The following is a 25,381-nucleotide window of genomic DNA, read 5'->3' as shown; positions in this document are numbered from 1 at the left end:
GTATTCTTTGCATGAAGATATGTGAATTATGGCTGATACTACGCAGTAAAGTCAAAGTCACTTGCAGGTTGAATTGAGCATGTGTCAGTTATATTTGCCTGTATTGCTGCTGAAGTTAATCCAAAGGGAGAACTTTTCGTAGGCCATTCTGAAAGGTGTGGTGGTCAATAAATTCACATGAGCCAATTTACATATTTACAGTGTGGAAATACGACCTCCTTTTACACCCATGTCATTCACACCACCTGACAATACTGGCATCGAAAGAAACTCGCAGTACCTTCTGTTGTATTTGTGTAACATTACATTTGCCTTTTATGGACGTTACTCTGTCTTGCAGGTCTATAGAACTCTTTTGTCATACTAAATGTCCATGTGCTTCTAGGTAATCAATTCATCCTTGTGCTTTGATCTGCTGCATCCCTGGTCAATATAGGAGATGAGGTGACTGCCCTTAAAAGGCATTGTCCAGGTTAGAACTGAGGACCAGGATACATTTCTTTTGTCAGCTAGGAAGCTTTCTTTATGTGAAGTCCCCATGAAATTCGTTGGTAGCTTTATGCTGAAAACACATAGTTGACAATTTTTCTCTTTCATTGACCCTAGCTACGTTTTGTCAGTTTCCATACAAATGATTTGCAAAATTTAATTTCATGCAGTAGTAGTCAATGCAACCTCCCATGTATGACAGGCCTTGCCTTCTAACTTCCCTTCCTTTACGGTCATTGTCCTTGCTCCCGCATGCTGCAGCACAGCATTACAGTGTCTTCTTCGCCTTGCAACAATTAATTTGTGATTATCTAATTTGCTCTAAAGCTATCTCTGAAAATGTTTGTGACACAGCACACTGAATGGCTGTTTGTAAGACCTACATTTGAATTAAGGGCAGCAGTATCTGGTGGCTATGTCCAAATCACCTGAATGACACTTGCATTACAATAATCACTGCCTTGAAGGTAGCACTCTTCTGGGCCACTTTGAACTGATGTGAGCAAAAAAAACGGAGTTCACACGGTGGAAGAGAATAAAATGAGTCTTATTCACGGTGGTCGCCTAACTTTGGGACATCGGCTTTCTGAGAAAGCTGTTTGCTCGAATGATGTTGACTTCATGTGGTTCTCATTGGATTGCAGATTACCCTCCTCTCTGAGCGCTCGAAACAGGACCACGAAGTGCGTCGTGCTTAAAAGGAGAATGATGTGTGGTCCCGCAACTGGAAAAAAGTTGCATGTCATTGCGCAGGCAAAGGAAATGAGGACAGGCGGGGCCAGCCGATACCGCAGGACAAGAGCTGGTTGTACCTCAATGGCCACGCCATTCCATGCACGAGGGCGACCGAGGTGGCCGCGCTCGTCTCCGCCATCAACCCCGCCATCACCCCCACTACAGACAGTACGGAGCTTGTCAACCTCCAACAGGTGAAAGAAAATGAGGGCTGCTTGCATTAGTGGTGTAATGCTGGACCAGTAGCAAAGCTTGTAGCTGACCTAGATTTTTAAGCAATGTTCTAACTAGCATGGTCCTAATTAACAGTTTTCAAACTTGAATGATCCTAAATAACCAAGTCATATTAATATGACTTTAATTAGCATGGTTTTAATTGGTGTGATTTTATTTAGTATGGTTCTAATTAGTGTGCTCATAGTAAGATCCCTTTTTTAAGTTTCTGTCTGTTTCTTTCTCTGTCCCACTCTAACACTCTTCTTTTTATGTTTAGAAAAATTTATGTCACAGATGGTTAACATATCTGCACTTCTCTTGTTTTTTTGTTTTTTTTTGGAAGACTCATGCATTGAAGGAATGCCTATATTGCACTTCCTTTGCATCAACCTCAAAGTATGTGGTTGCCACAGGCTTTATTGTCTGCCAATTTACGAGGCGCATCATAAATGCACTATAACTATACTCATTTGCAGCATAACTATATGTATATATGTATAACAATATAACACCATAACAATATATATATATATATATATATATATATATATATATATATATATATATATATATATTGCACCATTTGCACCATAACTATACTCATTTATTGATTGTATGCTGCCGTCTTCATTTATAGTCAGTGCTAAAATGAAGAAGCTTGCGAAACGAGCATGTACCAATCGAGGTATTGCGCCAGGTGCACCTTCGTTTTCTGCTCATGCGAAACAGCAGCAGCTTTAAAAAAATAAACAGAACGCAGCGCAAACAATTTTATGCAGATCTCACATCTGCAGTTCAGTCTTGTATGCTTAGTTTAGGGCCGAAGAGGAGAATCGATCGAGTGCTTGTGTCTTTTTATTACACATAACCTTATGCAAGCGTCAGGCAGTGATTCAGGGCTCATTTCTAAATCTGCGCTCAGTCTTTATCTTATTCATTCATAGAGAGCATCACGGATCGGCAAACACGTTGCCTTATAGTACGTGAGGGTTTATTGGTCAACTCTTTGCATGTAATAAAATAACGTGCTCTGTGGTGCCAGTTGGCAACGAGAAGAGTGTTCGACACTTTTCGTAATGGCTGCGAGCAGTGCTGGCTAACACTCTCTGAATTACGGAAACATAAACACCCAATGAAGTGGATGGGAAAGCTACCACCTCGGCAACTTGATCGCTAGAGTACTCGACGTGTTATCCTAAGCTTGTAGGTTATCTATCTACAACCTTAGGACAATCTACCTGCGACAAGTTGATTTTTTATCGTGATCAATCGCTTTCTATTCATGTCACAATTAGGATACTGCTGTTGAACAAACATGAAATGTACATTTTTTATAGGCTTGTGCCAATATTCGAATGCTTTGAATATTCGAATTTGTTTCGATTTGAATATAAATTATTGTAAATTTCGAAGTAGAGGTGAACCAATAAGTGTATAGGTCAGCGAACTTACTCATAGGTCGACTCACTCGGACTCGGATCGAACCGTGAGTCTGAGTGATATTTTCGCAAGTCTGAGTCCGAATGAGTACTGTTGAAGAAAATTTTCATGAGTGTGAGTTTGAGTGAGTTCGGCTTGGAAAAATTTTGGCGAGTGTGAGTCCGAGTGAGTCCAAAGCGCAGTATGTACTTCTTGAGTGAATGAGAAGAAGTTCCATTGTCTTTTGCCAACTTAAGATCCTATCGACTCATCTTTAACGTTACTATCAGCCTTACTTAGATTCACGTTTACACTCGTCTACTCACAGGTATTCCTAAGCAGTGTCGTTCATACACCATTTCACTATTTATTAATTAGAAGCGTGTATTATGTAAAAGAGTGCCCTGGCCCCCCGACCCCCCCTCCACCAACTCTTCCGGGGAAGTTATCGATGAACATATCTTAAGCTGTCGTCTCTTCCAAAAAAAAGTTACTTTACTGGTTAGGCTAGCAACGAGTGCCATAGTCGAGCAGGTTGCTATAGCTTTAGCAATGGTCGACCCCTCACACACCCATATCTTCACAGACTCTCGCACCGCCATTTGGGCTTACGAAAGTGGCAACATCGCTCGAAAAGCAGCCCGCATTCTACAAACGCGCAAACGCATGGGCTTGGACTACCTCTCTTGGTTTCCTGGCCACATGGGCAATGAGGTCCACCCACAGCAACCCAACCTCAACGAAATGGCTCGTAATTGAGTGCGAGAACTGACCCGCCGCGACGATCAATCAGCCACCGAAAAGCTGGGCCCAGGCGTACAGTTTAAGGATCCTTTACTCACCTTTCACGAAATTACCTCCTATCGAAACGATAGAAGCCAATACCCTTCATCGCATGCAAAGCTCAAACGCGTGCAAGAGGTAGCGTTTCGCATGCTACAAACGAGATCGTACCCATCACGGGGCTGACTCAGCCGTTACAACTTAGACATAGATTCACAATGCCCGGACTGCCCAGAAGTGTACTGTTCACTCGAACACATGCTCTGGCAATGTCCTGCGTTACCTCGAGGACCTCTCACCAGAGAGTCCAACTGGGAGGAGGCATTCAGGAGCCCCAGTCTCAGAAACCAACAAAAGGCAGTCCAGAGGGCCCAAGAACCGGCGGAACGCCACCACGTTCCCGCCCTGACTCAGGCGTCGCCTACAGTAGCGGCTGCTAGAATGTCCCTCGGGGATACCCTGATGGCTTAAACTCCTTAGGAGCATTTAATAAAGTTCTTGACTAACTGACTGACTGACTAGTTTGCCAACAATCGGAACTCAAACAGTGCCAAGAGGAACACCGATTACATGAGGTAATAGTGTAAAAGAGCATTGACACCATGGTCGAAGAAGCTGATTCTAGGCTGACGGACTCGTGAGTTGACTCAGATTGAGCTGTGAGTTTGAGTTCGAGTGAGTCCAGCTCAGGAGAATTTTCGTGATCCTGAGTCCGAGTGAGTCTAAAGCTCGAGATATACATCACGAGTGAGCCTGAGTGTGCTCCACAACTTTTGCCGACCTATAATATTAGCCCGCATATAACCTCTGTAAAGGTGGCTTCATTGCTGTGGAGGGGTGCTAAGCAGTTAAAGCACATGTCTAGATGTATTCATTCGCATGTAACTACCTGCAAAAGTGGTTTCACAGCAGTAAAGGAGTGCTAAGCCGTGAAAACATTATCTTCAAGTTTAAATGAACATATAACTCTCACATCGATTGATCACTTTAATTGTAAGAGGTTATTATACAGGCTCATATGCTCAAAGTATAGTAAATTTCAAAACTTGAAATATTTTACAGAATATTACTTGCATTCTCCCGAAAATCAAATGCGCTATTCAAAGTTGTTCCGACTTTCTCTGAAAAAAAAAAAAAGATAAAACATTTGCACAGGCATTTTTTCAGTTTTTAAAAAATTAGTTAGGTCAGGACAAATATGCCCATTTTTCTTCGTTATATGTGATATATAGTATTCGAATTTGGTCCGAAATTATTCAACCAAAATCACTATTCGGTTTGATCCTGAAATTCACGATTCGCACAAGCCTACTCTTAGTTTATGCTCTGCGGCTGTTGCAAGAAGTTGCTGTTTTGTTGGCGGTGTGCCATGCTCGATTCCCTGCTATAGTTGAATACCTCTGCAACGATATAGTCTGTACAACATGAACATTCTTTACTTCCCAGCTAATGTGTGAGCATTGCAATGAATACATTTACAATGAAGTGATCGTTATAAAGGTGTGGTGAAGGTCTTGAGCGCATTGTTACAAACGCGTTTGGCCATCTTATCATCCTCTGCTCATGGTTCCCTGATAATTTTGAAAACTTGGGTAGACCATCCGTCATTCTGACGAGTAGGCAAGCATGAAAAGGGACTAGCATTGAAAAAAACATTGCTGCCAAGAGCAGCTCAGAGTGTAGGTGTTCTCTTAAGCTGCACTACCTTCTGAGATATGGTTTACTTTATAACCTACTTTGCTGTACGAGTTTCACTTGTTTGCAACACCACGTTTGAGTTGTTAAGACTCGTTGAATCGATGAAATCTAAGCACATCTAGCGTCCTTATAGTTTCCCTTTGCAGAAACTCGAGTGGCTAATGGTAAAAAGCAGAAGCCTGTCACTAAATGCGTATTTCATGTTCTGTTCGTTGCTTTGGTGCGTCAAGCCGCATCGCTCAAATCGACAATGCATTCCTTTGCGTTTCTATAGCAACTTCTCTGGCTCCTGTACGACAAAGGCCACCTGAGGAATTACCCGATGGCGCTGGGGAACCTCGGAGAGCTAGAAGGCCTCTTTCCAACGCCAGGGCGACCGCCACCACAAGACCTGTTTGCGGAGGCAGTCCATGCATCGCGCACATACTATCAGAACCACCACGTCTATCCTTACACCTATCTGGGTGGTTTCCTGTTCCGCAGCGGGCGCCTCAAAGAAGCGTTGCGAGCGTGGGCGGACGCTGCTGACGTTATCCGAAAGTGAGTAGCCACGCATCCTGCCCATTGTTTAAGGTTCAGTCCAGTTCAAAATATTGTCTTAAAGAGAGTAAGAGGTCGGCTTTCACTTATGTTTGTCATAGATTCATCGCAGGCACTGGGTCTTGGTTACGACTGAAATATGCAAAACTCAAGCTGGTAAAGCTGAAACTGTCGACTGTTTTAAATTGTACTCAGAAGAAGCTGTAATAATGTAAGTGGAACGATAGTGCTGTGCACAGATGTCAGCTGTTGGCAAACCGATTGTGGGTGTAAAGAGTCATCTTTTATTCATGAACAATACCGTATTTACTCGCATAATCCTCGCACTTTTTTTGGCAGAAAAACGATGCAAAGTTGGGGGGTGCGAGAATTACGCGGGGAAAACTTTACACGAAAACGTACAGAGAGAAAAAGAAAACGAAGTGGCCGCAAATCGGGATTCTCACACCAGCAACTAACGTCACCAGTAGCGCTAACACAAAACTCGTAGACTGAGAAGGGTCTTCCGGCGGCCCTGTTGCCGTTGTTTAGTGCATGATCTATCACTTTCGACTTGAAATCAGCCGTGCAGCATCAGTATCGCGTCATAACGTGGCAAGATTACCGACACAAGGTATAAAACACGCCGCAACACACACTTGCCCCTTTAGCTTGGATTGGATTTTTGTGCAATAATAGTACACTTGATGCTTAAGAGGTGGCGCCGGACGGCGCACGCTATCATCATCAGTGGTTGTAACAAGTAGACGACATTATTGCGGCAGTTTCGGGGGTGTGATAATTACTCGACGAAAAAAGAAATTGCATTTGTGTTGGGCGATGTGGGGGGTGCGAGAATTATGCGAGAATTATGCGTGGATTACGCGAAGAAATACGGTAGATAGATTTAGCCTTATTCCTGGGACTTGCTCCAGGGTAAACTCCACTGCTCGTGTCACATGTCGAACATAATCAGAATAATCTGAAAAACCGAGAAGCTTTCTGTACATTACGGCGCGATCTGCACTAAGCAGTGGTAACAGTTTTTGTCGGCAAAGCCAGGTTGCATCAAAATGAAGAAGTAAGCTTGTGTGAATGCCCAAGTTGTTAGCTATATCTGAAGTGATCAATGGTAGGTTTTTCGAATAGGCGTGGCCAAGCGGGCTATTTGACTTATTGAGGATATAGACCATCGCTTGCATGCATATCCTGATAAAGTCATGAAGTCATGTCGTTGAACATGGTTTTATGTGTTCAGCTGCGCGAGCTGGTTTCGTAGACAGTGGGATGCTGTAAAGTGCATGCGCTGAGCTCTGTGCGAAATCACAGTGTGCAGAGGTTTGTCGTTTTGAGGCCATTTGTTGGCAATTCATTGGTGGATATTGTCTGTGCATGAGATTCATAGGCAAATTCCTGCACCGTGGCTGTGTGGGAGTTTGCTCAATGCTGAAAAATCTGCCTCCAGGTTCAACTATGGTCGGGAGGATGAGGAAATCTACAAGGAGTTCATGGAGATTGCCAACGAGCTGGTGCCGCAGCTGGTCAAGCTCAGCAGCTCGGGAGACGGCTCGCTCCTGCAGGATCCAAGCTGCTTTGCGCACCTGCTGCGCTTCTACGACGGCCTGTGCGCCTGGGAAGAAGGTGTGTGGGTGCAGAGCCATTTGCATGTCCCTACTTGTCCGGCTGGGACCAGTCTAACTTTTTCTATACTCCGTTTCATACATCATGTGCAACGCTGTCAAAGCTAGCGCTCTTGTTTGCGCTGTGTACTGCCGCGACCAAAAAGTAGTGCGTCGCTTGGGGTGTATGAGAATCAGTAAATGCTTCTCGGGAAACTTCTAAGCATACATATTTGTCATCAGGTTAAAAAACAAACACCTGTGTTGTCGGATAAACAATCAAAATATGCGAGTTGGTAATTTATGTTTGTCGCTTTCGTATCAGGTTTTCGCTCTCCGCGCGACGCCATTTTTTTTTTTACTTGTTGTGGCAGCTTAAAAAAAATGGCGTCCAGCTCTGCGTCCTCGACCACCTCTCCTGCGCGAATTTTCTCAAAGCTTCGCACATCAAAGCTGTCAAAGCACGCCAAGCAAGTAATTGCAAATGTAACCCATGCAAACCCGTGCACTTCAAAACTACGGTGAACTCTCCGGAGCGACGCGTCAGACCACTCGGCTACGAAACCGCGCGGAGCAACACCTCGTGTTTTCTTTACGGACTACTTGCCTAGCCTTCACAGCGTTGCACCTGATGTATGAAACGGAGTATAGTCATATGTCGTGATTTCACGGAGTAGCAAATACATGCAGGATTGTGTTCTGTTCTGTTTTTTGAAGGATTCTAAATTAGACTGGGACTTCGAAAGATGAGCTGGAATTGTTTTAAATCCTATAGTCTTTCTTGGGATACTTGAACGCAAAAATTTTGGTCTGTCTGTCTGTCTGTCTGTCACATGATTCAGCCACCCAGGCAAAGTTTAAGCGCTTGCTGGATGCTCAGCCGCCTTGGACTGGTGGCTGTGTTGATACTTGCAAACATTGTGGATCAAAAAGCAAATGTTTCGCATATCTGAGGTGCAACATCAATACATAAGTATTAGATGGTGTGTTCCTTTATTAGAAAATACCTTAATATGTAATTCTAAAAACCGAATGTTTCTTAGCCTGCGCCGAAAACTCGATGCTGTGCATGAGAGAAGGCCCGCAGAAGACAATCGTCTTTGGACGACATTTGTAGCGAAGCACACAGATACAGGGCCAATTTTTTGCACAGGCCAAAATGCTTACAAGTAAATGCCAATGGAGCAGTCTCGGCAAAGCTGCTGAGCCTCTTGCATGTGTAACTTTTGTGCTAACAGCTTTCAAAGAGTATGTCTTGGTTGGGGTTGGAAAATGGTGCGAGCTGGTAGTCGAGACTGCTGCAAACGTGAACCAAACCTATATTGCAGCGTACACGAAATGTAATTTAAAATTAAGTTTCAAAGTAAGCTAGCTTGCTTCTCTCTCGACAAATGATGCTGTAGGCACAATTTCAACTGTGTATTAAGCTCATGGACATGGTCACTGGCTGATTTGAGTATCTTGAGCTGCATGTTGCTGTGGCCGCCATGGGGTGCTACTGCGTACCCGCACCACCCTTCAAAGCGCATGCTCAGATGTGGCGTATTTGCGACTGCAGATGTCGCTTGTGCTGTTCCACATGTTGCGCTCCGTCGTTATAGACATGACAGTTGAGCACTGTACACTAGTGTCATGCAGTAATGTGTGCTAAGGTTAGCAAGGGGAGACCAGCTGTAACAAGACACTGCACATTTTGTCCAGTCCATCAATTACACACGTGTGCACACGCTGTGTAATTGCTCATACAAATGTGATTGCCAACGTCTGAAAGCTTCATCAAGAAAAGTTAGTTGCGCAAGTTTCTGTGCTTCAGTCTTCAGTGAAATAAGGAGCGCAAAAAACGAGGACGAGCAAAAAATGATCAACACAGGTGTTGACTCCGAACTCGCAGATTTGTCACCTTGTACACGTCAGATGGTTGTATGTTGGTGCTTCATCAGTTGCTGTTTGTTTTAATGAAAATAAGATTTTACTTGTGAGTCGGTGCCTGTTGTTTGTCGTTTCCTGCTCACCCTTGTTGTTTGCACCTAAACCTCGATATAATGAACCTGAATATCACGAAATACCGGTTATAACGAAGTAAATGAAAAATAGTCTTGCAATAGATATAGTGTTAAGAAGAAACCTTTATGGTGAATTTTTGAATATAACGAACTTATTTTTGTGTAAGATGCGAATTTGTTAAATAAGGTTTGAGTATATTTCATTCGTTAAAAGCATTGATGGCAATAAATTAAGTGTTGACAGTATTGCAGAAGAATAAATAAAATGTGCGTGAGTTTTCTTTTCGTCTCTCGATTTAGCGAGGAAACAAATGAAAAATAAAAATGCATTGTGTGTTTGACTCTTACTCAGGTTCTGCCACGCCTGTGCTTCATATTGGCTGGGCGCGACCACTTGTCGGGACAATCGCCAAGTTTCCGGCATCGGTGAGGTCAGCAGTGTCTGTGCACGCATCGACGGGGGACGAGGAAGAAGGGGCCAAGCAGAAGAACAACAAGGACGCGCCGCCTTCAGTCTCTAAAGAGGAGTCCAAGAAGGGCAGTGAAACGTCATCACAGGATGGCCTTGTGAGTGAGAATTACTCCCCACTTTTTCCAGTATTGCTTTTTTTATTACCTGTGCCAGGTGTCGCACTGTCTTGTTGAACAAGTAGGGCAACTATGATGAAAATTGCGGCCACCTCGGCTGGCAGAAAGTTGCAACTTTGGTTTCCAAGTCAAGGCCAAGTGATGTGGTTTAGGCATATCGGTTAGGCCTAGTGGTTAGGCCTACCAGTTAGGCTCAGCAGTTAGCCCTAGTGGCTAAATATATAATAGCTGGCAGTGTAGTTGGCAACAAGGCTTCTGCAACAAGTTCACCATCAGTGTGATAGCATTGTTAGCCACAGTCAGCTATTGAGTGTGACTGCAGGCACATGAGCGGCACCAACAGATGTAGTCAAGAAGCATGAATCTGGACAGTCCCCTCCTACCGTAAAACCGGAATATAGGTCGAAATAAAAAAAAATTAATGAAAAGTCGAGACCCTCGTTTTATATACTGGTCATTAGCAGAAAAAAAAATGTGGAAGTCACGCAAAAATGGGTAGCTGAAGTCAAAAGCCTCTATTGCCATTGTGAGCATCATCAGGGGTGTCGTTAGGCAAGGTTAGGCAAGGCCTACAATGTTCTAGCAATGCCATTTTGCCTCTGTTATCTAATGTCACTCTGCTGTTTTCTTTTTTCTTGAGAAATGAGTGGTAGTCGACGGCAGTTTATGATAAACTTCATGAAAAAAGTTATAGAGCATGCTGAAGTGCACGTACGGCAACCTGGTGGCACAATGGAAATTCGGTGCATCGTAGAAAAGCGTCCAATACTAGAGGAGCCATAAGCAGCGCATCACATTCTGCAGCAACCAAAAAAAAAACAGTTTTGTGGACTAGCTGCAGCGATCTGGAACTGGAAATGCTTCTCGTTGAATTCGTCCGGGAGCTGCGTGCAAGGTCTCTACCCGTACCAGCAGAGTGCGTCTGCGATAAAGCTCTCCAGATTGTGCGCGACTCTGTACTCGCGAGGGTGCAGTTCAAGGGCTCGCCTATGTGGGTGTGCTGATATACAAAGCGGAAGGGCAATGCGCCAAGGCAGCGTACTTCCATCTTTTCGCAAGTACTGCATCAGTAACGTATTGGATTGAATAGAGAACGATGCACTCTGGGACTTTACTAGTGAAAAACAGACGTCGTCAAACTCAAGTTCGGACGAGTATGAGTGACAGCACTTTGTGGCCTTCTGGCGTTTAACTACATAAGATTAGTGTCCAAGCAAAAAGAAATGTCCCCAAAGCGTAGCTGGTTGTGTCGCGTAGTTACCAAGGTAAGGGTGCATCACAATTCTTTGCGATATTTAAAAATTCCTTATTCGGAGATTCAAAGTTGGGGGGGGGGGGGGGGGGTCGACCTATATTCTCTAGCCCGACCTACATTTCGGTTTTCATGTTATGTCCTTGACGTCTGTCAATCGCATGCGACGTTTATGCTCATGCCCACAAACATTGTTAACAGTTGAGTGCTACATCACGTGCACTGGCTAAACCGACTGCCTGGCCACTGGCTCAGCTTTGCAGAAGATGACTTACGAATGGTGGTGTTAGCGCCTTTCCACAAATTGAGCCTGCTCATCGAGAGTGCCAACAAAATGAGGTCTGTAGGTTATGGCGGTGTCATTTACAGTGGACCACACTGTAGTTCTCGAGCACTTGGAAGATGTGTTTCTGTTACTGTTCTTGCATGATGGCTTTTCACAGTTAACTTTATTATTAAAGGGACTCTGAAAAGCAAGTGCATTTGTAAAGAGTATTTGCTCATAAGTAATAGTGAATTACCATTTCACAATATCGAAGAACACCACAGCCAAGAAGTTGCTTGGTATATGGGAAAATGTGTAAAAAGAAAATGCAAGTAGCGATGCCGCCTCAAAGTTCTCGCACCATTCACAGTGATTTCATAGGCTTTCACAGCATCTGCTAGGACCCATGTACAGTCGTCAGCAAGCTTAACATGAACGCTCGGCTTATTGTCCTGAAACAGTTTGATTGACGCTAGCATCGCGTACCTTTGGGTTATGTTGCTGAGATGTTACTCATATATGCCGAGATTACTATTCAAGCATGTCGAGGTATTATCTCGGCAACAGTGCCCAGCGCCCGCGGCAGGCATCAGTCAAACTAGTACAGGTCACGCGTTGGAGCGTTCGTGTTAAGCTTGCTGATGCTGTACGTAGTCCCTAATCAGTGAGAATGAAGTACATTGTTCTTTGAGGGTGCCGTAGACATAACATACTAAACTTTAGGAAATTTCATTGAGGCGATGTGGCTGAAATACGAAAAGAAACACTTTGAAATCTGTGACATCATTATTGGAGATTTTGGTGGGATATTTAAAAGTGATACCCTTGACATTGATTTCTCATCCGTTAATAAACCAATGGTCATGAAATTAATGGCACTAGTGTTTTTGGAGTGAGATTTATCAGTTTTAAGGTAGCTTACAATGTCACTTCAAAGTATTTCTCTAGATTCTGACACTAAATTTTCAGCTGTCTTTGTTTTTGTTTTTTTGCCCTTTGCGTCAGATGAGAGGCCATACTGTCATAAGTGTAGGAAATCTATTGTTAAGTGTGAGCACACCCCACCCTGAAAAATTGAAGTCTTTTCTTTAACTGCTAGTTTCACTTCTTACTGTACCCCGAAGTCACCGTCACGATCGCACTGGATATTGTGATGTTCTAGCGCCACTCTGCTTCGCTGCTCCTTTGTTAGCGTACAAGTGGCCAATTTGAAGAATTTGGGGGGGGGGGGGGGGGCTGTGATGCGCATTTCTAATATTTTTGGTCGTGCAGAAGTGGTCACTCTGAAAGTTTTGTTACCTAACATCGTCACAACTAGCCATGCTAGTCTTAAGTGGCTGGAACTGGTACTGTAAGCTTAAGAAACGCTAGTGTCGATGGCAGTAGCTATGCTGTGCTAAAATTGATCTTAAGATGAGAAATATCCTAAACATTAATCGAGCCTCACACTTGCTGAGAACCGTCTTCGTATGCAAGTGATTTGGCGGGGAGAGCTAGCCCATCTTCTGCAGTTGGTGTCGGTAGTCACCCGTCGCTGTTTTCTTTTTTCTGATTAACGCACGTAATCTAACTCTGTGAAGACCTCCCCCCCTGTGGAAACAAACACACGTGGCTTTTCGGGTGCTTGGCGGGCTCGCAGATGGCCGACGGCAAATTGCCCAAGGAGGAGGACTTCCTCAAAAGCCTGGAGAACCAGCTGGGGCAGAGCAACGGGCCGCCGCATCCCGACATCGTCGCACTGGCCGCGGCGTGCGCGGAGAATATCCTCAACCCCGATTACCTCTTGGGCTGTGGGGAGCCCTTCTCAACCAAAAACGGCAACAACGGGGTTAGTAACACGCTATGGCACCCCTTTTGGCACTTTGTCTTGCATTTTGGCACGCTATATTTAATTATTATCCATAAATATGATTGAGCCATGTTTTTTTTCCTCTTTAACAAACAGTTTGATGTTGTTCTTTTACCCTTTTTCTACTGAAGACGAGCATTTAGGGGCGCTGCAGTTAAGCTGCTGTGATTAAATATGTGTTAACAGATAGTGTAGCAAGGAGCTTAAAAATGCTCTCAAAGCTTGCATTTTGGTTGAGAAAGCACTCGATTCATGTAACCGCATTCAGAAAATGGTGTTCTCCTTTGTGCACGAGTGGCGTGTGTGTGCCAGAACAGCTCCGTTCAGTTTTCTTGCGAGTGTGGCGGGAACTATACATACAGTTGAACCCCTTTATAAAAGGCACGCTCCAGGCAGCAATTCCTGTCTTTTATATGAGATGTCACTTATAAGCAGGGTACCTCGTAGGCATTTTCTTATCAACCTGTATTTCCCTGTAGGCACTCTGGTGTCTCTAATACCCATTTCTCTCTTATATCAGTGTCTCTTCTAAAGGGGTTTGACTGTAGCAGCATAGTTTCTCCATGTCATCGGATTCGCATGACGACCGCGTCACGACGTTATCGGCAGCGAACGCCCCTGCATGTAAGCAAATTCCCACCAGCGTGTCGTTTTTGCACTCTCGCTTCCCTACGATTTATTTTTTAATTTTAAAAAGGATGTTTTGTGCACCGAGGAGTAGAGGAGTCAGGGCACCTTTCATGATGCAGTGAAGCCAATCCTCTGCACATTTTATAAAAAGAATAAATATGTATCGTACATATCTTGCCTTTAGCTTGCAAGCAAAGTGCCTTTGATTAACCTTTTTGTTGTTTCAAGACACTGGTAATCAAATGGGAAAGTAAAAAGATGAGTGTTTTTAGGCTTGGGCATGCAGTGAATGTTAGGTTTGAAGCGAATGGTGATTTGGTTCGTATAGTTTTGTGTTGAATTTGTACAGTATGTATGTAACATAAAATAAAGAAAAATGGGCATATTTATCATAACCCGACTGATGTGCACAATATCTTTTTAAAAACAGAAACAAGGCATGCTCAAACGCCAGTCTTTTTTTGTCAAAGGATGTGAAAATAATAACTGTGAAAATAGTAGCAGGATTTGACTTTCGGTAGAGTGCAAGTGATAATAACCCGTAGAAGATGTTGCATTTTAAAATTTACTATACTTAGAGGCGTCTCTCATTAAACAAGTCGGTGTAACAAGATTTTAAAACTTAGAAAAAATGATGAGACGATGTGAAAATGATAATATTCATTTAACCTTGAAATGGGCCCTCGCGGCTGTGCGGATTTCCCCTAGATGTTTTAATACCTCAGCATTATTTTACTGCAGTGAAACTATTTTTACAGGGGGGCTTGATGCGGACTACATTTAAAAAAGTGTTTTGACGGCTTAGCACTCCTCCACAGCAGCGAAACCACCTTTACAGGACATTTCATGCGGATTAACATACATACATCTATTCATTCATTTTGAATACCATAATACTCGTTCGGCTAAGCATTTGAATGTTCGCACAAGTCTAGTATTTTGTATCGTTTTCAGGCAAAAAAAAAAAAAATCCCGGTAAGGAAAGGGTTAAACATAACTTTCTGATAAAGAGATATTTGACCATGGATGTGGCTGTGAATAACCAAAAGTGCAGTATTGTCATTGAAAATGAATTTTAGTGTTTATTGGCAAAAATTATTGCTGCTGATTTTCAATGTAGCTGTGCCTATGAAGAGTCATAAGCATCTTCTCTCAAAGTCAATTTTGAATGGTTTATTGGTAGAAAATTTGTTGCTGCTAATTTTTAATGCACTTGTTGGGCAGTAACGCTACACTGCAGATGGCAAGAGACTACGTCTTGCAGATCATGGGGTCGGTACCTGACGTATGCGCACCCATGTTATCCATGTTAAAGGCGTTTAGGTTTATCAATCAACATTAATATCTAGCTGTATCAGATTTCGCAAAACTGACAAAAAGTGATCCTTCCGATCGACGTCATGCCAAATCATAAAGAAAGAAGAACGCTCATTCAGTGAAAGAAAGAAGGTTCACTAAGTTCTTTTCTATTTTATAGAAAGTGACACGGAAGCTGAAATTTCTATTGTTTCAAGTAGACGATAACCACTGGTAGTGGCGACACACCTGCAATATTCGACCAGGGGTCACGTACACGTTGCCCTTCTGCTCAATGTTATGCACTGTCCTGCACGCGAATACCATATGTTCTCTAAGTGTTTTCGAAGCACTGCTGTTTGGACTTTGGTTCGAGAGTAGTATGTTTTCAGCATATAGAAGCTTGACGTCATCAGTTGATATGCCTGGTATGCTTGATTTGTGGCGTGAATGTCGCAGGTTTGATCTTGGCCACAGCAGTCATACTTCTCTGGAGGTGACATGCTAACAGGCCGTGTACTGTTGATGTTCCGGTGTTAGTGCATGTTAATGAACACCAAGTGGTTGTAGTCAACTAAAGTGTGCCTCATGACTACATTGTGGTTCTGGCATATAAAATCCTTATTTCATTGATGTGCCTCGGCTTCATTTTTTTTGCATCCACTGATTGAGGTGTAATGTTCGCCAGGTTGACTACTTTTCAGACCATCTAATATGAATTTTGTGTCGATGTATGCTGCTTTCTTGATACTTACATTAGCAAGTTTCCTGCGTAATGCCACATTGCATGATGACTTCTTGTTTTACAGCGAAAGCTGTTATGAGATAACAACAGCCGATGTTGGGGCGCATAGTTGTCTGCCACTGCCGCCAGGGTCTGTAGCTGTTTTGCATGAAATGAGAAGAAAAAAAAGGATGTCTTTTAACCTGGGCCCTCTGCATGGCAGTAAAATATTCTGCCACAGAGCCATACTGCTGCTTAAAACTTTTTCTCAGGAAGACTCTATACAGGCATCATTTCAAGCAAAGAACTGATTTATCGTATGCAATACAGCATGGCAGAGGAGGGAAATAACAACCAGTCATCACACAATGCTAATTGTGTAACCAGTTTGTGTTATCCCACCCACCGCAAAGTTCTCAATGATAATTCTTCATCTTTGGGAGCCGCATGCCGTTCGAACATAGCGCACATAATTCCTTACAGATGTGTATTCTAGATCAAGGTAGTACTTGGAACGGCCGGACGTTCAATGTATAGAAAGTGAAGCCCAAACAGGACCAAGCCACTTATGGTGCTGCAATTGGTAGTGTGCATTGTGTCGTTGCTTAGGAGTTGCATGCTGCTTTGCCAAAATGGTGGAAATTTGGAATGTCCGCTTCCAACTTGAGAAGCCCGGTATCAAATCTCGGTAGTACATGGTCGGTCTCTTATTTACGATGTCACTCACTGTAGCAGCTTTGGTTTTTTTTTTGTTTCTTAAAACTAGCTTCAGCTGCCATGTATTGCTAAAAAAAAAAGTAACGTGAAAGGTGAAGTCTCGTTTCAAGTCTTGTCTTTGCAAAAATCTCAGAGGCCAGACTTTAGTTTTTTACTGAATACCAAGTGGTGGCACTGCAAATAATTACCCTCCCTTCTTTGTGCATATAATTTATGCAGATACAGTAGATGTGTCAGTAAACGAAAATTTGTTAAACAGAACTGCTGCTTATACAGAACAACTGCCTCTGATATGATGGTTTGATACTTGTGTTCCACACCCCTCTTCATTTCTCAGTAAACGGAACAGTGGTGAGTGGATGCTGATAGCATCCATTCATCTCTGTCAAACTTTTTCTATATCACTTCTCTGTTCCTGTCACTTTTTGTAGCAGCCAGTTTTAAAAAGCCAGTTTCACTGGCTTCATTCAATGAAGCCAGTTAAAAAAAAAACACAGAAAAACCAATACACCTGTAAAAGGTGATACCAATAATAAAAAAAACCCACCATCTGCAACTGGGATTCCAATGCGGCCCTTTTGGGTGGGAAGTGGGCATCCTACCCTTGCACGACTTTGGCACAGCTGCGTGCAACTCTTAAACGACAATGCATTGCAGACCAACCGGTTGCAGCGGCACGAGCGAATTAACCTTGTCTGGGTTTCACTTTCCCAAGCTTGTTCTGGGCACTTCCCTGTTCTAGCGCACTATATACTAGCAGGTACCCCGCTTACCTTTTCTGTTCTAGTGCACTCTATAGTAGCAGGTACCTGCCTTACTAGCTGAAAGCTAATGGCGTAGCGAGTGCTGCCATACTTAATAAAATTATGATTTATGGAGTAGCGTGTACCTTGTAGGTGTACTTGCAGGAGCTCTTTCAGAGTTTATAACGGCCCTAGAGAGGCCACTCGTCGAGCTTTCCTTTAATTGTGCTGCCTGTTTTGCGCTGGCCTGTCTTTTAATTTTTCTTTCTATCGCTTCAGAGGTTGGCCTCCTTGATTCCAGGTGCTCAGTGCACTTGCTCAAAATAAAAGAGTATCTCTCTCTCTCTCCCTAGAAGTTGTATAATGAATTCTTGTTTTTGTGCTTCTTTTACTCCTCCCTCGTCTTGCGTATCATTTACAAAATTGAAGCATGTTTCATCTTTTATTCATGTATAATTGCTTCTATTATGCATTTGCTGGGTATGCTATTACAAAATTTAATTATGGTGTTTTTTTTATATGTCTTATATCTGTTGAAGTGTGTGAATGGCCATGTCCACTTCAAGTGCATTTTCCTTTTAGCCTTGTCATGCAAGGCCGTCTCCTTGTCTAAAAAAAATTATGAGTAAACATATAAGGCGAAGTCTAAGACAAGAAATTGCGCTGAGGTTACTCTGCTCCAATAACAGAGATGCACTTTCTGTTCTCGTTCTGATGTCCTCTGTCCGTTTCACAATGAAACAGTCTTGCACACTTTTTAATGTGCGCCGCTTCTTTTCCACTCTGTTTAACTGTGTCTGTTTTTCTTTCTCACTCTCTGTCTCGCATCCCGTATTCCCGCCTATTCCCTGAAACATCATTTCCATCACAAACCAACGCTTTATTTACATTGTCATTCTTTCACCTGGAATGATTTGCGATTCCCTCTCTTTTATTTAATTCATCATGGCCACGTCCCGGTTGTCACGCTTTCGCTTACCTCGTCACCGTCACTCATCTGTCCGTTGTCTCACCTGCACCTGCTGTGTGGGTTCATCTGTCTTTCGGTCCCTGCTCACACACACTACATTGTTTTCAATATGCTTGTTCCTGTTCACACTCGTCATTTCATGCTTCTCCGCATGGTTTATTGAATCCATCATTGACTTATGGCTTTGTGTGTCATCTGTTGTTGCTTTTCTCCTTCAATTCAAGTTTCTTCTGTGTATATTTATATCTTTGTGCCTATGCCTAAATGATTTCGCACTTCCTACCTGTCTGATGTCACCTCGCCTTTGTGATCACCATCCGCTGTCACGTCATCATCGCTGCTTTGTCGTTTAAATCCTTCGCTTGCATAACTTCTACCTATGACTTTGCTTGGCTGGTATCGGCACACTTTATTACGTGGCTTTGCCGGCATTTTCTTGTCTTGGGTTTATCGCTTCTTCCTCACCTTCCATCTTTGCCCTCCTCTTCTTGTGTTAATTCTTATCTTGTCATTCTTGCATTGCACTGTGTACATTGCCGTATTATCTTCTTTTGCCCGTCATTTCGTATTTCTTGGAACTTTGCATCTTTCTTTTGCTTGCATTTTATTTTCATCCTCTCCTATGTCTGCTGTCATCCACTTCTCTGCTTGCTTATTTGATTTTCTTCATTTCCTTCATCCCCTTTGCTTGTCATGGCGTGATTCCCGATGCCTTTTTCTGAACATTTGCACTGCCGCATGGCCATGTGCAATACTTTTCTTATCGTTGTGCATCTTTGTTAATCTACTTTTCTCATATGTTTTCTCACTCTCCATTTAACCTTTTTCTTTTACCTTGCTGCTTTGGTTTGCTTGTTTTTCATTTGTTAATCTCACAATCTATTGTATCCATGATCTGTGCATGGTATACTGCCACTCGTACTCTTAAAAACTTATCTCTTAATCTTTCATTACCTTCTTTAAACACATGGTGTTCACCATCACTTGACATCATGCTGTGTCCCGTTTTTTGGTTGGCCTTTACTTTTGGTGTGTGCACCTCTGGCTTCTACTTTTGGTGTGTGCACCTCTCTTGTGTGTGTCTTTGAAAAAAAAATGCTTTTCTGGTTGAGTTTTTCATTTTGCTTGTTTGAGTTTTTCATTTTGCTTGTTTGTTCTCTATCTTGTTGCATGCTTGCCACCATTTTTCCTGCATGTGTCACCTTCACCTGACCTTCATTTGTCCTTCACTTGACCTTCACCCCCCCCCCCCCCCCCCGCTTTGTCCTTGTCCACTCTCCTGACCTTGATCCTGTCCTCTACGCCCCTTTCCTGCCGGACACTCCACAACTCACCACATGACAGCTATCTGCCCTGAAGGCCTCAGAGTCGGGCTTTATGGTTGGCGACCTCTTTGACCCCAAGGTCAATGGTCACGCAAGCCCCGATGACCTCATTCGGGCCGTGCAGCAGGAGGCCAACAACAACAGCAGCAGCTTCAGCTTTGACGATGATGACCTAGATCTGGATGATACAAAGGCAGCATTGTCTGCAAAGCCAGAGGTACGCAGTTGCTCCTTCACCGTGTTGTGAACATGACAGGACTGCCATGGTTGCTCTAGTTGCTACAATGGCAGCTGCAGGCCTGATCTTCTCGCTGCACATGCACGAGAAAAATTTGCACTGTACTCTTGCGCAGGATTTAGTTTGGTGAGACAGTGCTCATAAGCGTCGGACTCTATAATGGCATTCATGTTATTTGTGACCAACAACACGGCTGTGTTGGTTCATTTTCTGTGTTGACAGGTATGGACCACCATTTCAGTAGAAACACAGCAGGCTGTGGCTGCGTCATTGTGAATTGTTCTGTTCGTAAACTTCTTTTGCTTGGAAAAAAAAAACATTCAGATATCTTAAAGACCTTGCAATGTCTTTAAATAGATGTGAAACAGAATTAAAATCGAGTGTCTAGCGGGCCATGTCATGGCAACTGACGTGCCGCTGTTTTATTGAAGAAGACACAGGAAAAAGGACGAGCCAGAGTTGCTCTGGTTGCAGTGTCCAGCTTGGCCAAGCTAAGGAATGTTCTGTTTTTTTTTTTGTGTGCCATGAGCCACTCGGTGTGTGTGTCTTTTTCAGAGGCCTGCTGAACATGGTGGGCTGCTATTAATGACATGGTTGCTTCCTTGTTGATTATTGCTAATGAGCAGCAAAATGAAAACAGAAAACTAAACAATATGCAGCACAAATTAAGTGTTGATTTTAGTTTAAATTATTATTTGTTATTATTTCTCAGCAATATAAACTGTCAAATATGGTACAGATAAGGTTAATTGCAGCAACGATATCGCAGTGCACTGATGACAGAACAGAGGACATTGCACTGCACTGCAGATAAGCGGCACTAGTCACAATGAATTCAAAAGAGGCGCTGTATTTCTTGATAACGGAAACAAAAGTGTTATGCTGAATCGGTTATTATTGGAAGCAAGAACAAGATAGTCAGCACAGAAGCAATAATATTTGCATGTGCGAACTTTAGAAGTTTCCAAATGAATTTTATGACTGGAAACACATGTACGATCGTCTGTGAGCTCGTTGTAATATATCAAAAAAAAAAGATGCATCAACGTTTTATGGTGGATATTTATCAGGGTGATCTGTCATAGTTTTCAAAGCATTTGATTAACATAGTGGGGCAGGAGCGTGGTAGCACTCAATTTTATTGTTGTTAAAGGAGTGGGTAATGTACATTAGCCAAGGTTTGCAAAAGTTAGCGCAGAGCCTACATTATGCAAATGGAAATAAATGCACAAGTCCTTGCTGAAAATTATACGCTGTGCACAAACTGTACTTTTCAATGATATTACACCCAGATCTCGACACATTGAACACAGATATAACACATTATCAGTCATAAAGAAGGAGTTGATGAATAGCTTTCTCATAGATACAGTGTTACAAATATACGTTTATAACAAATTTTTGGATATAGTGAAGTATTTTCACAGCAGGTGTGAGTTTGTTGGGATGAGGTTCAAGTGTATTATATATATGTGACACATATTAACATCACAATGAGTGATATTGTTGTGAAATTTTCTCACAAGACCCATTTTATTTCATCACTATCTTGGTTATTTTATTGCAGAGAAGAAAAAAACACCAACATTAAAGACGTGGCACAGTCAGTCGAATATAGCCACAGGCGTTTACCGAACACACTTTGAAATTTACAAAGCGTCCTTCAATTTTTTTAAGTATTTATTATCATTACCATCAGCCATGTCACCAACAGAGCGTGTAGCTACGCAGGCACATGTATCGCCTTACAAGCATGCAGTGCATATTTTGCAACTTTACTTCCAGCACAGTGAAAGCTTTGCTAATTAGACAACTGCTAGTTAGGAACATTGGTTAATTCGAACATGTTCTGTTGTCCTGACTACCCTATACATGGTTCAGTAGTATCGGACTGTCGTTAGTTTGATTATACTTGGCCAGAATCTGGTCAATTTCGAAGGATCTAGGCTGCGTGCCAAGCATGCAGCACGGTAAATATGTGACGCTAAGCAGCGAAAATGGCATTCACAGACAGCCCAAATTGCCGCGGTGTTTCAGTAAGATGAGGTCGCTATCCCACAATCACGTTGGCAGTGCCCGATAAGGTGTGGGTACAGCGCACTTTCTGCTAAAGAGGCGAAGTTTTGAGCAGCGTTAACATTGCAAATGAAGTCGTAAATGACGAAAATTGTGGCTCTTACGCTGCTCCTCTGCAAAGTAATCACTGGATGTTCATATTCCTCATGAAAGTGGAAGTGCATTGACGAAGCAGACATTTGTCAATTGTTTTCTCGACAATTTCAATAATTCGGCATTCGGTAAATTCAGACAGTTATTTCGGTCCCGGCAAGCTTTTACTGCAGTGCCTTAGTTGAGTTTATGATGGCCAGTGCGTCGTGGACAGATAATCATGCACGAACGGCATAGTTGAGGTAGCTAAGGCTTTGTACTATGTATAGTTTAGGTAGTCGTTGAGAAGCAAAGTATAGCAAGGGAATCTGAAAGCATTGTGAACAAGGTGCCAATAGCGCTATCTCATACGACTCTTAAAGGGAAAGATTAAGTGTCCTCTAACTTTTGTACAGCTTGTTTCAGTTAAGAGTTTTACATGTTCTGGGAAGAGTGATGTTTGCATGTGTGCGTTGTTTTAAACACAGCTTATGTAAACACACACACATACGTTGTTTCCTTTTGTGTGTGTTTGGTCTGAGTGTGCTGAGAGCATGTTTATGTGCACCAAAGTGTATGTAGAAAGAAGGTTGGGATCTGTCACACTATATGTTCCTGTCGCCATCAAGCGTGTACTCAGAGGGCTGTGAATCTCACCCTCAACTTTAGGAAAGGTCGCGGTTCAGCCTGGTGTGCCACTGTGGGAAAGTTGTGTACGACCACTGAGGGCTGGGCTGGTGTAACACGTCCGGCATAGACCCACATTTGGCTCTCTGATAGACGGACCAATTTTTTCAGGCTGACTCGTCGAATAGTGCTACACATTAAAGGGACCCTGCGATTTCCAAGTAATTTTGGAATGACTCACTGCTGGAGCTTATCGTAGCATGAATTGACTGCTGCAAAAATTTTTAGGGTCTCTCAAGTATGAGCCGAGTTGCAGAAATTTGTCACGCACTTAAAGGTGTATTCACACGATAGACTAAATCGTGATTCGAATTTGGGGATTGCATACTACGTCCCCGTAAGTCACCCCTTCCCGCGTTTCTGCTTTGGTCCGCTCGGAGCAATTAGTGAAACATCATCATTATCAGCCTGACTATGCCCACTGCAGAGCAAAAGCCTCTCTCATGATCTGCCAATGAACCCGGTCTTGTGCTTTCTGCTGCCACGTTATAGCTGTGAAATTTGGAATTTCATCAGCCCACCAATCTTTCTGTCTCCATTTTGTGCAATTGCCTTCTCTGGGATTCCAGTCGGTTAATGACCAGTGGTTGTTCTGCCTACGCGCTACGTGCCTGGCCCACGTCCATTTCTTCTTGATTTCAACCATGATGTTCTTAATCCTAGTTTGTCGTCTCACCCACTCTGCTCTCTTTTTGTCTCTTAAGGTTACACCTACCATTTTCCTTTCCATCGCTCGCTGCGTCATCTTCAATTTAAGCTAAACTCTCTCTGTAAGCCTCCAGGTTTCTGCTCTGTAGATAAGTACCGGCAAGGCGCAGCTGTTATATATGTTCCTTTTGACGGAAGCCCAAATTACAGTTGGGATCCACGGTGATCAGTGCCGAAATCCTCGCAAGCAGGGTGAATTCTCCCCTGTTGTGTGAATGCTGGCTGCGGAGGGATCAGAATCACATTACAAGTCATGTGACTAATCCATCCGCGATTACGTCCGTCATGTGAATACAGCTTTAAGTGCTCTGTCTGTTCTGTCCCTGCGAGTTCGCTGAAAGCTGCAGAAGGAGGGTAATGGTGGCCATTACCAGGCAGAAGGAAGCCTCGTTTGCATGTTAGCGTGTGAGATGACCTTGAGTGCTTTATTCTTTACTTTCAATGTGTGCTTAGTTTTGTTGTGATGCGAGTGCTCTTGCACAGCGCTGTGCGGGCACGCCACGGCATACAGTGGTGGTATACGGCTGCTGACCTGCAGGTCGCAGGATTCAATCCCGGCTGCGGCGGCTGCATTTTCGATGGACGGGAAAATGCTGTAGACCCGCATGCTCAGGTTTGGGTGCACGTTGAAGAACCTCAGGTGGTCGAAATTTCCGGAGCCCTCCACTACGGCGTCTCTCATAATCATATGGCAGTTTTGTGGCGTTAAACCCCACATATCAATCAATCAAAATTTATTGCTAGTTCCATGCCACACGCTGCTCTATAATGTTTTGCTCACTCATTTGCAGAAGCCTTGACTACCAATCAACAGCATTTTCTGAGCGTGTTCAAGAAGCCTGACATGTCTCTTTTAAAATGCATCCAGCATATGTTCTTTTTTACAGAAGTCGGGAAGCCGGAGTAGCGGCGATGGCGGCGCAGCAGCCGTTACGCTGTCGAGTCAAAAGATGGCCGGCCTCAAGGACCTCCTCCTTGCGGAGAAACTGAACACCTCGGCGATCCAGCTGCAGCTCACGGCTCAGTCGCAGGTCCAAGTGGTCAAGCGGAGCCAATCCAATTCGGCCGGCGGGCTGCACGAACCCACGACGCGGCACTCCAAGAGGACACGCCGAGAATGAGAAGCCCGAACGTCAAGACTTCACCATTGCTGCCGCCTGCAGGCTTGCTTCTTCGTTGCTAAGTAGCCTCTCATCATCTGTTTGCACTCGGATGTCGTCTACAGACGTGTTCTTTATCTCCGTTGGTAGTGAACAGCGGAGTGCCCTACCCAAAATTATGTTAGCTTTGGCTTGACATTTTTTGCTCTGGATGCTGGGCAACTGTGGCAGTTATTTCCCATTTGCTGCTCGGCTATGTCCTGAAGGTTGCCCTATGTGGCCTGTAGGTCGCCCTATTTGGCCTGCAGGTCACCCTATCTGGCCTGCAGGCGACCTTTCCTTGATCGCATTAGGGCACAAGTGCAGGTTGCGCCATTTTTTTAGATGTTTTGCCGCTTGCACCATGTTTTAGATCGATATGTTAGGTCAGCAATGGTGGAATTGTTTTTTTGCGCGTGTTGACACAGTCTTGCGCCACTTCATGAACTTTCGCGGTATTGTTGGTTGCGCCAGCACTTTGTTTTGTGATGGTTGCTGTTGTTGAAAGGTTGGAAAATAAGGATGTTTTCTTCCCCTTCTTATTTTATTTTTATTACTTTTTTGCATGTACAGATCATAGCTTCAACAATAGTTGAACTTCATCAGAGGAATCATGAATGG

The 25,381-nt window shown here is 43.4% G+C and overlaps 1 protein-coding gene across 2 annotated transcripts in view; it reads left to right on the top strand.

Moving 5' to 3' along the window:
• The window catches only part of Mnn1 (menin 1), a 29,467-nt gene extending 4,513 nt beyond the window's left edge, over positions 1–24,954 (top strand). Inside the window, exons 3-9 of one of the 2 annotated variants that reach the window (XM_075871627.1) lie at positions 1,243–1,418; positions 5,615–5,880; positions 7,325–7,500; positions 9,834–10,048; positions 13,226–13,414; positions 19,860–20,057; positions 24,509–24,954. In XM_075871627.1, the coding sequence (XP_075727742.1) occupies positions 1,243–1,418; positions 5,615–5,880; positions 7,325–7,500; positions 9,834–10,048; positions 13,226–13,414; positions 19,860–20,057; positions 24,509–24,742 (1,454 nt within the window). In that variant the 3' untranslated portion in view covers positions 24,743–24,954. The remainder of the gene's footprint in view (positions 1–1,242; positions 1,419–5,614; positions 5,881–7,324; positions 7,501–9,833; positions 10,049–13,225; positions 13,415–19,859; positions 20,058–24,508) is intronic. The other variant, XM_037416597.2, reaches the window with a different exon arrangement.
• The last annotated feature ends 427 nt before the right edge of the window (positions 24,955–25,381 follow it).

The sequence above is a fragment of the Rhipicephalus microplus genome, chromosome 8, assembly GCF_043290135.1.
Source record: "Rhipicephalus microplus isolate Deutch F79 chromosome 8, USDA_Rmic, whole genome shotgun sequence".
Lineage (NCBI taxonomy): Eukaryota > Metazoa > Arthropoda > Arachnida > Ixodida > Ixodidae > Rhipicephalus > Rhipicephalus microplus.
This window is presented reverse-complemented; position numbering and strand designations above follow the sequence as displayed.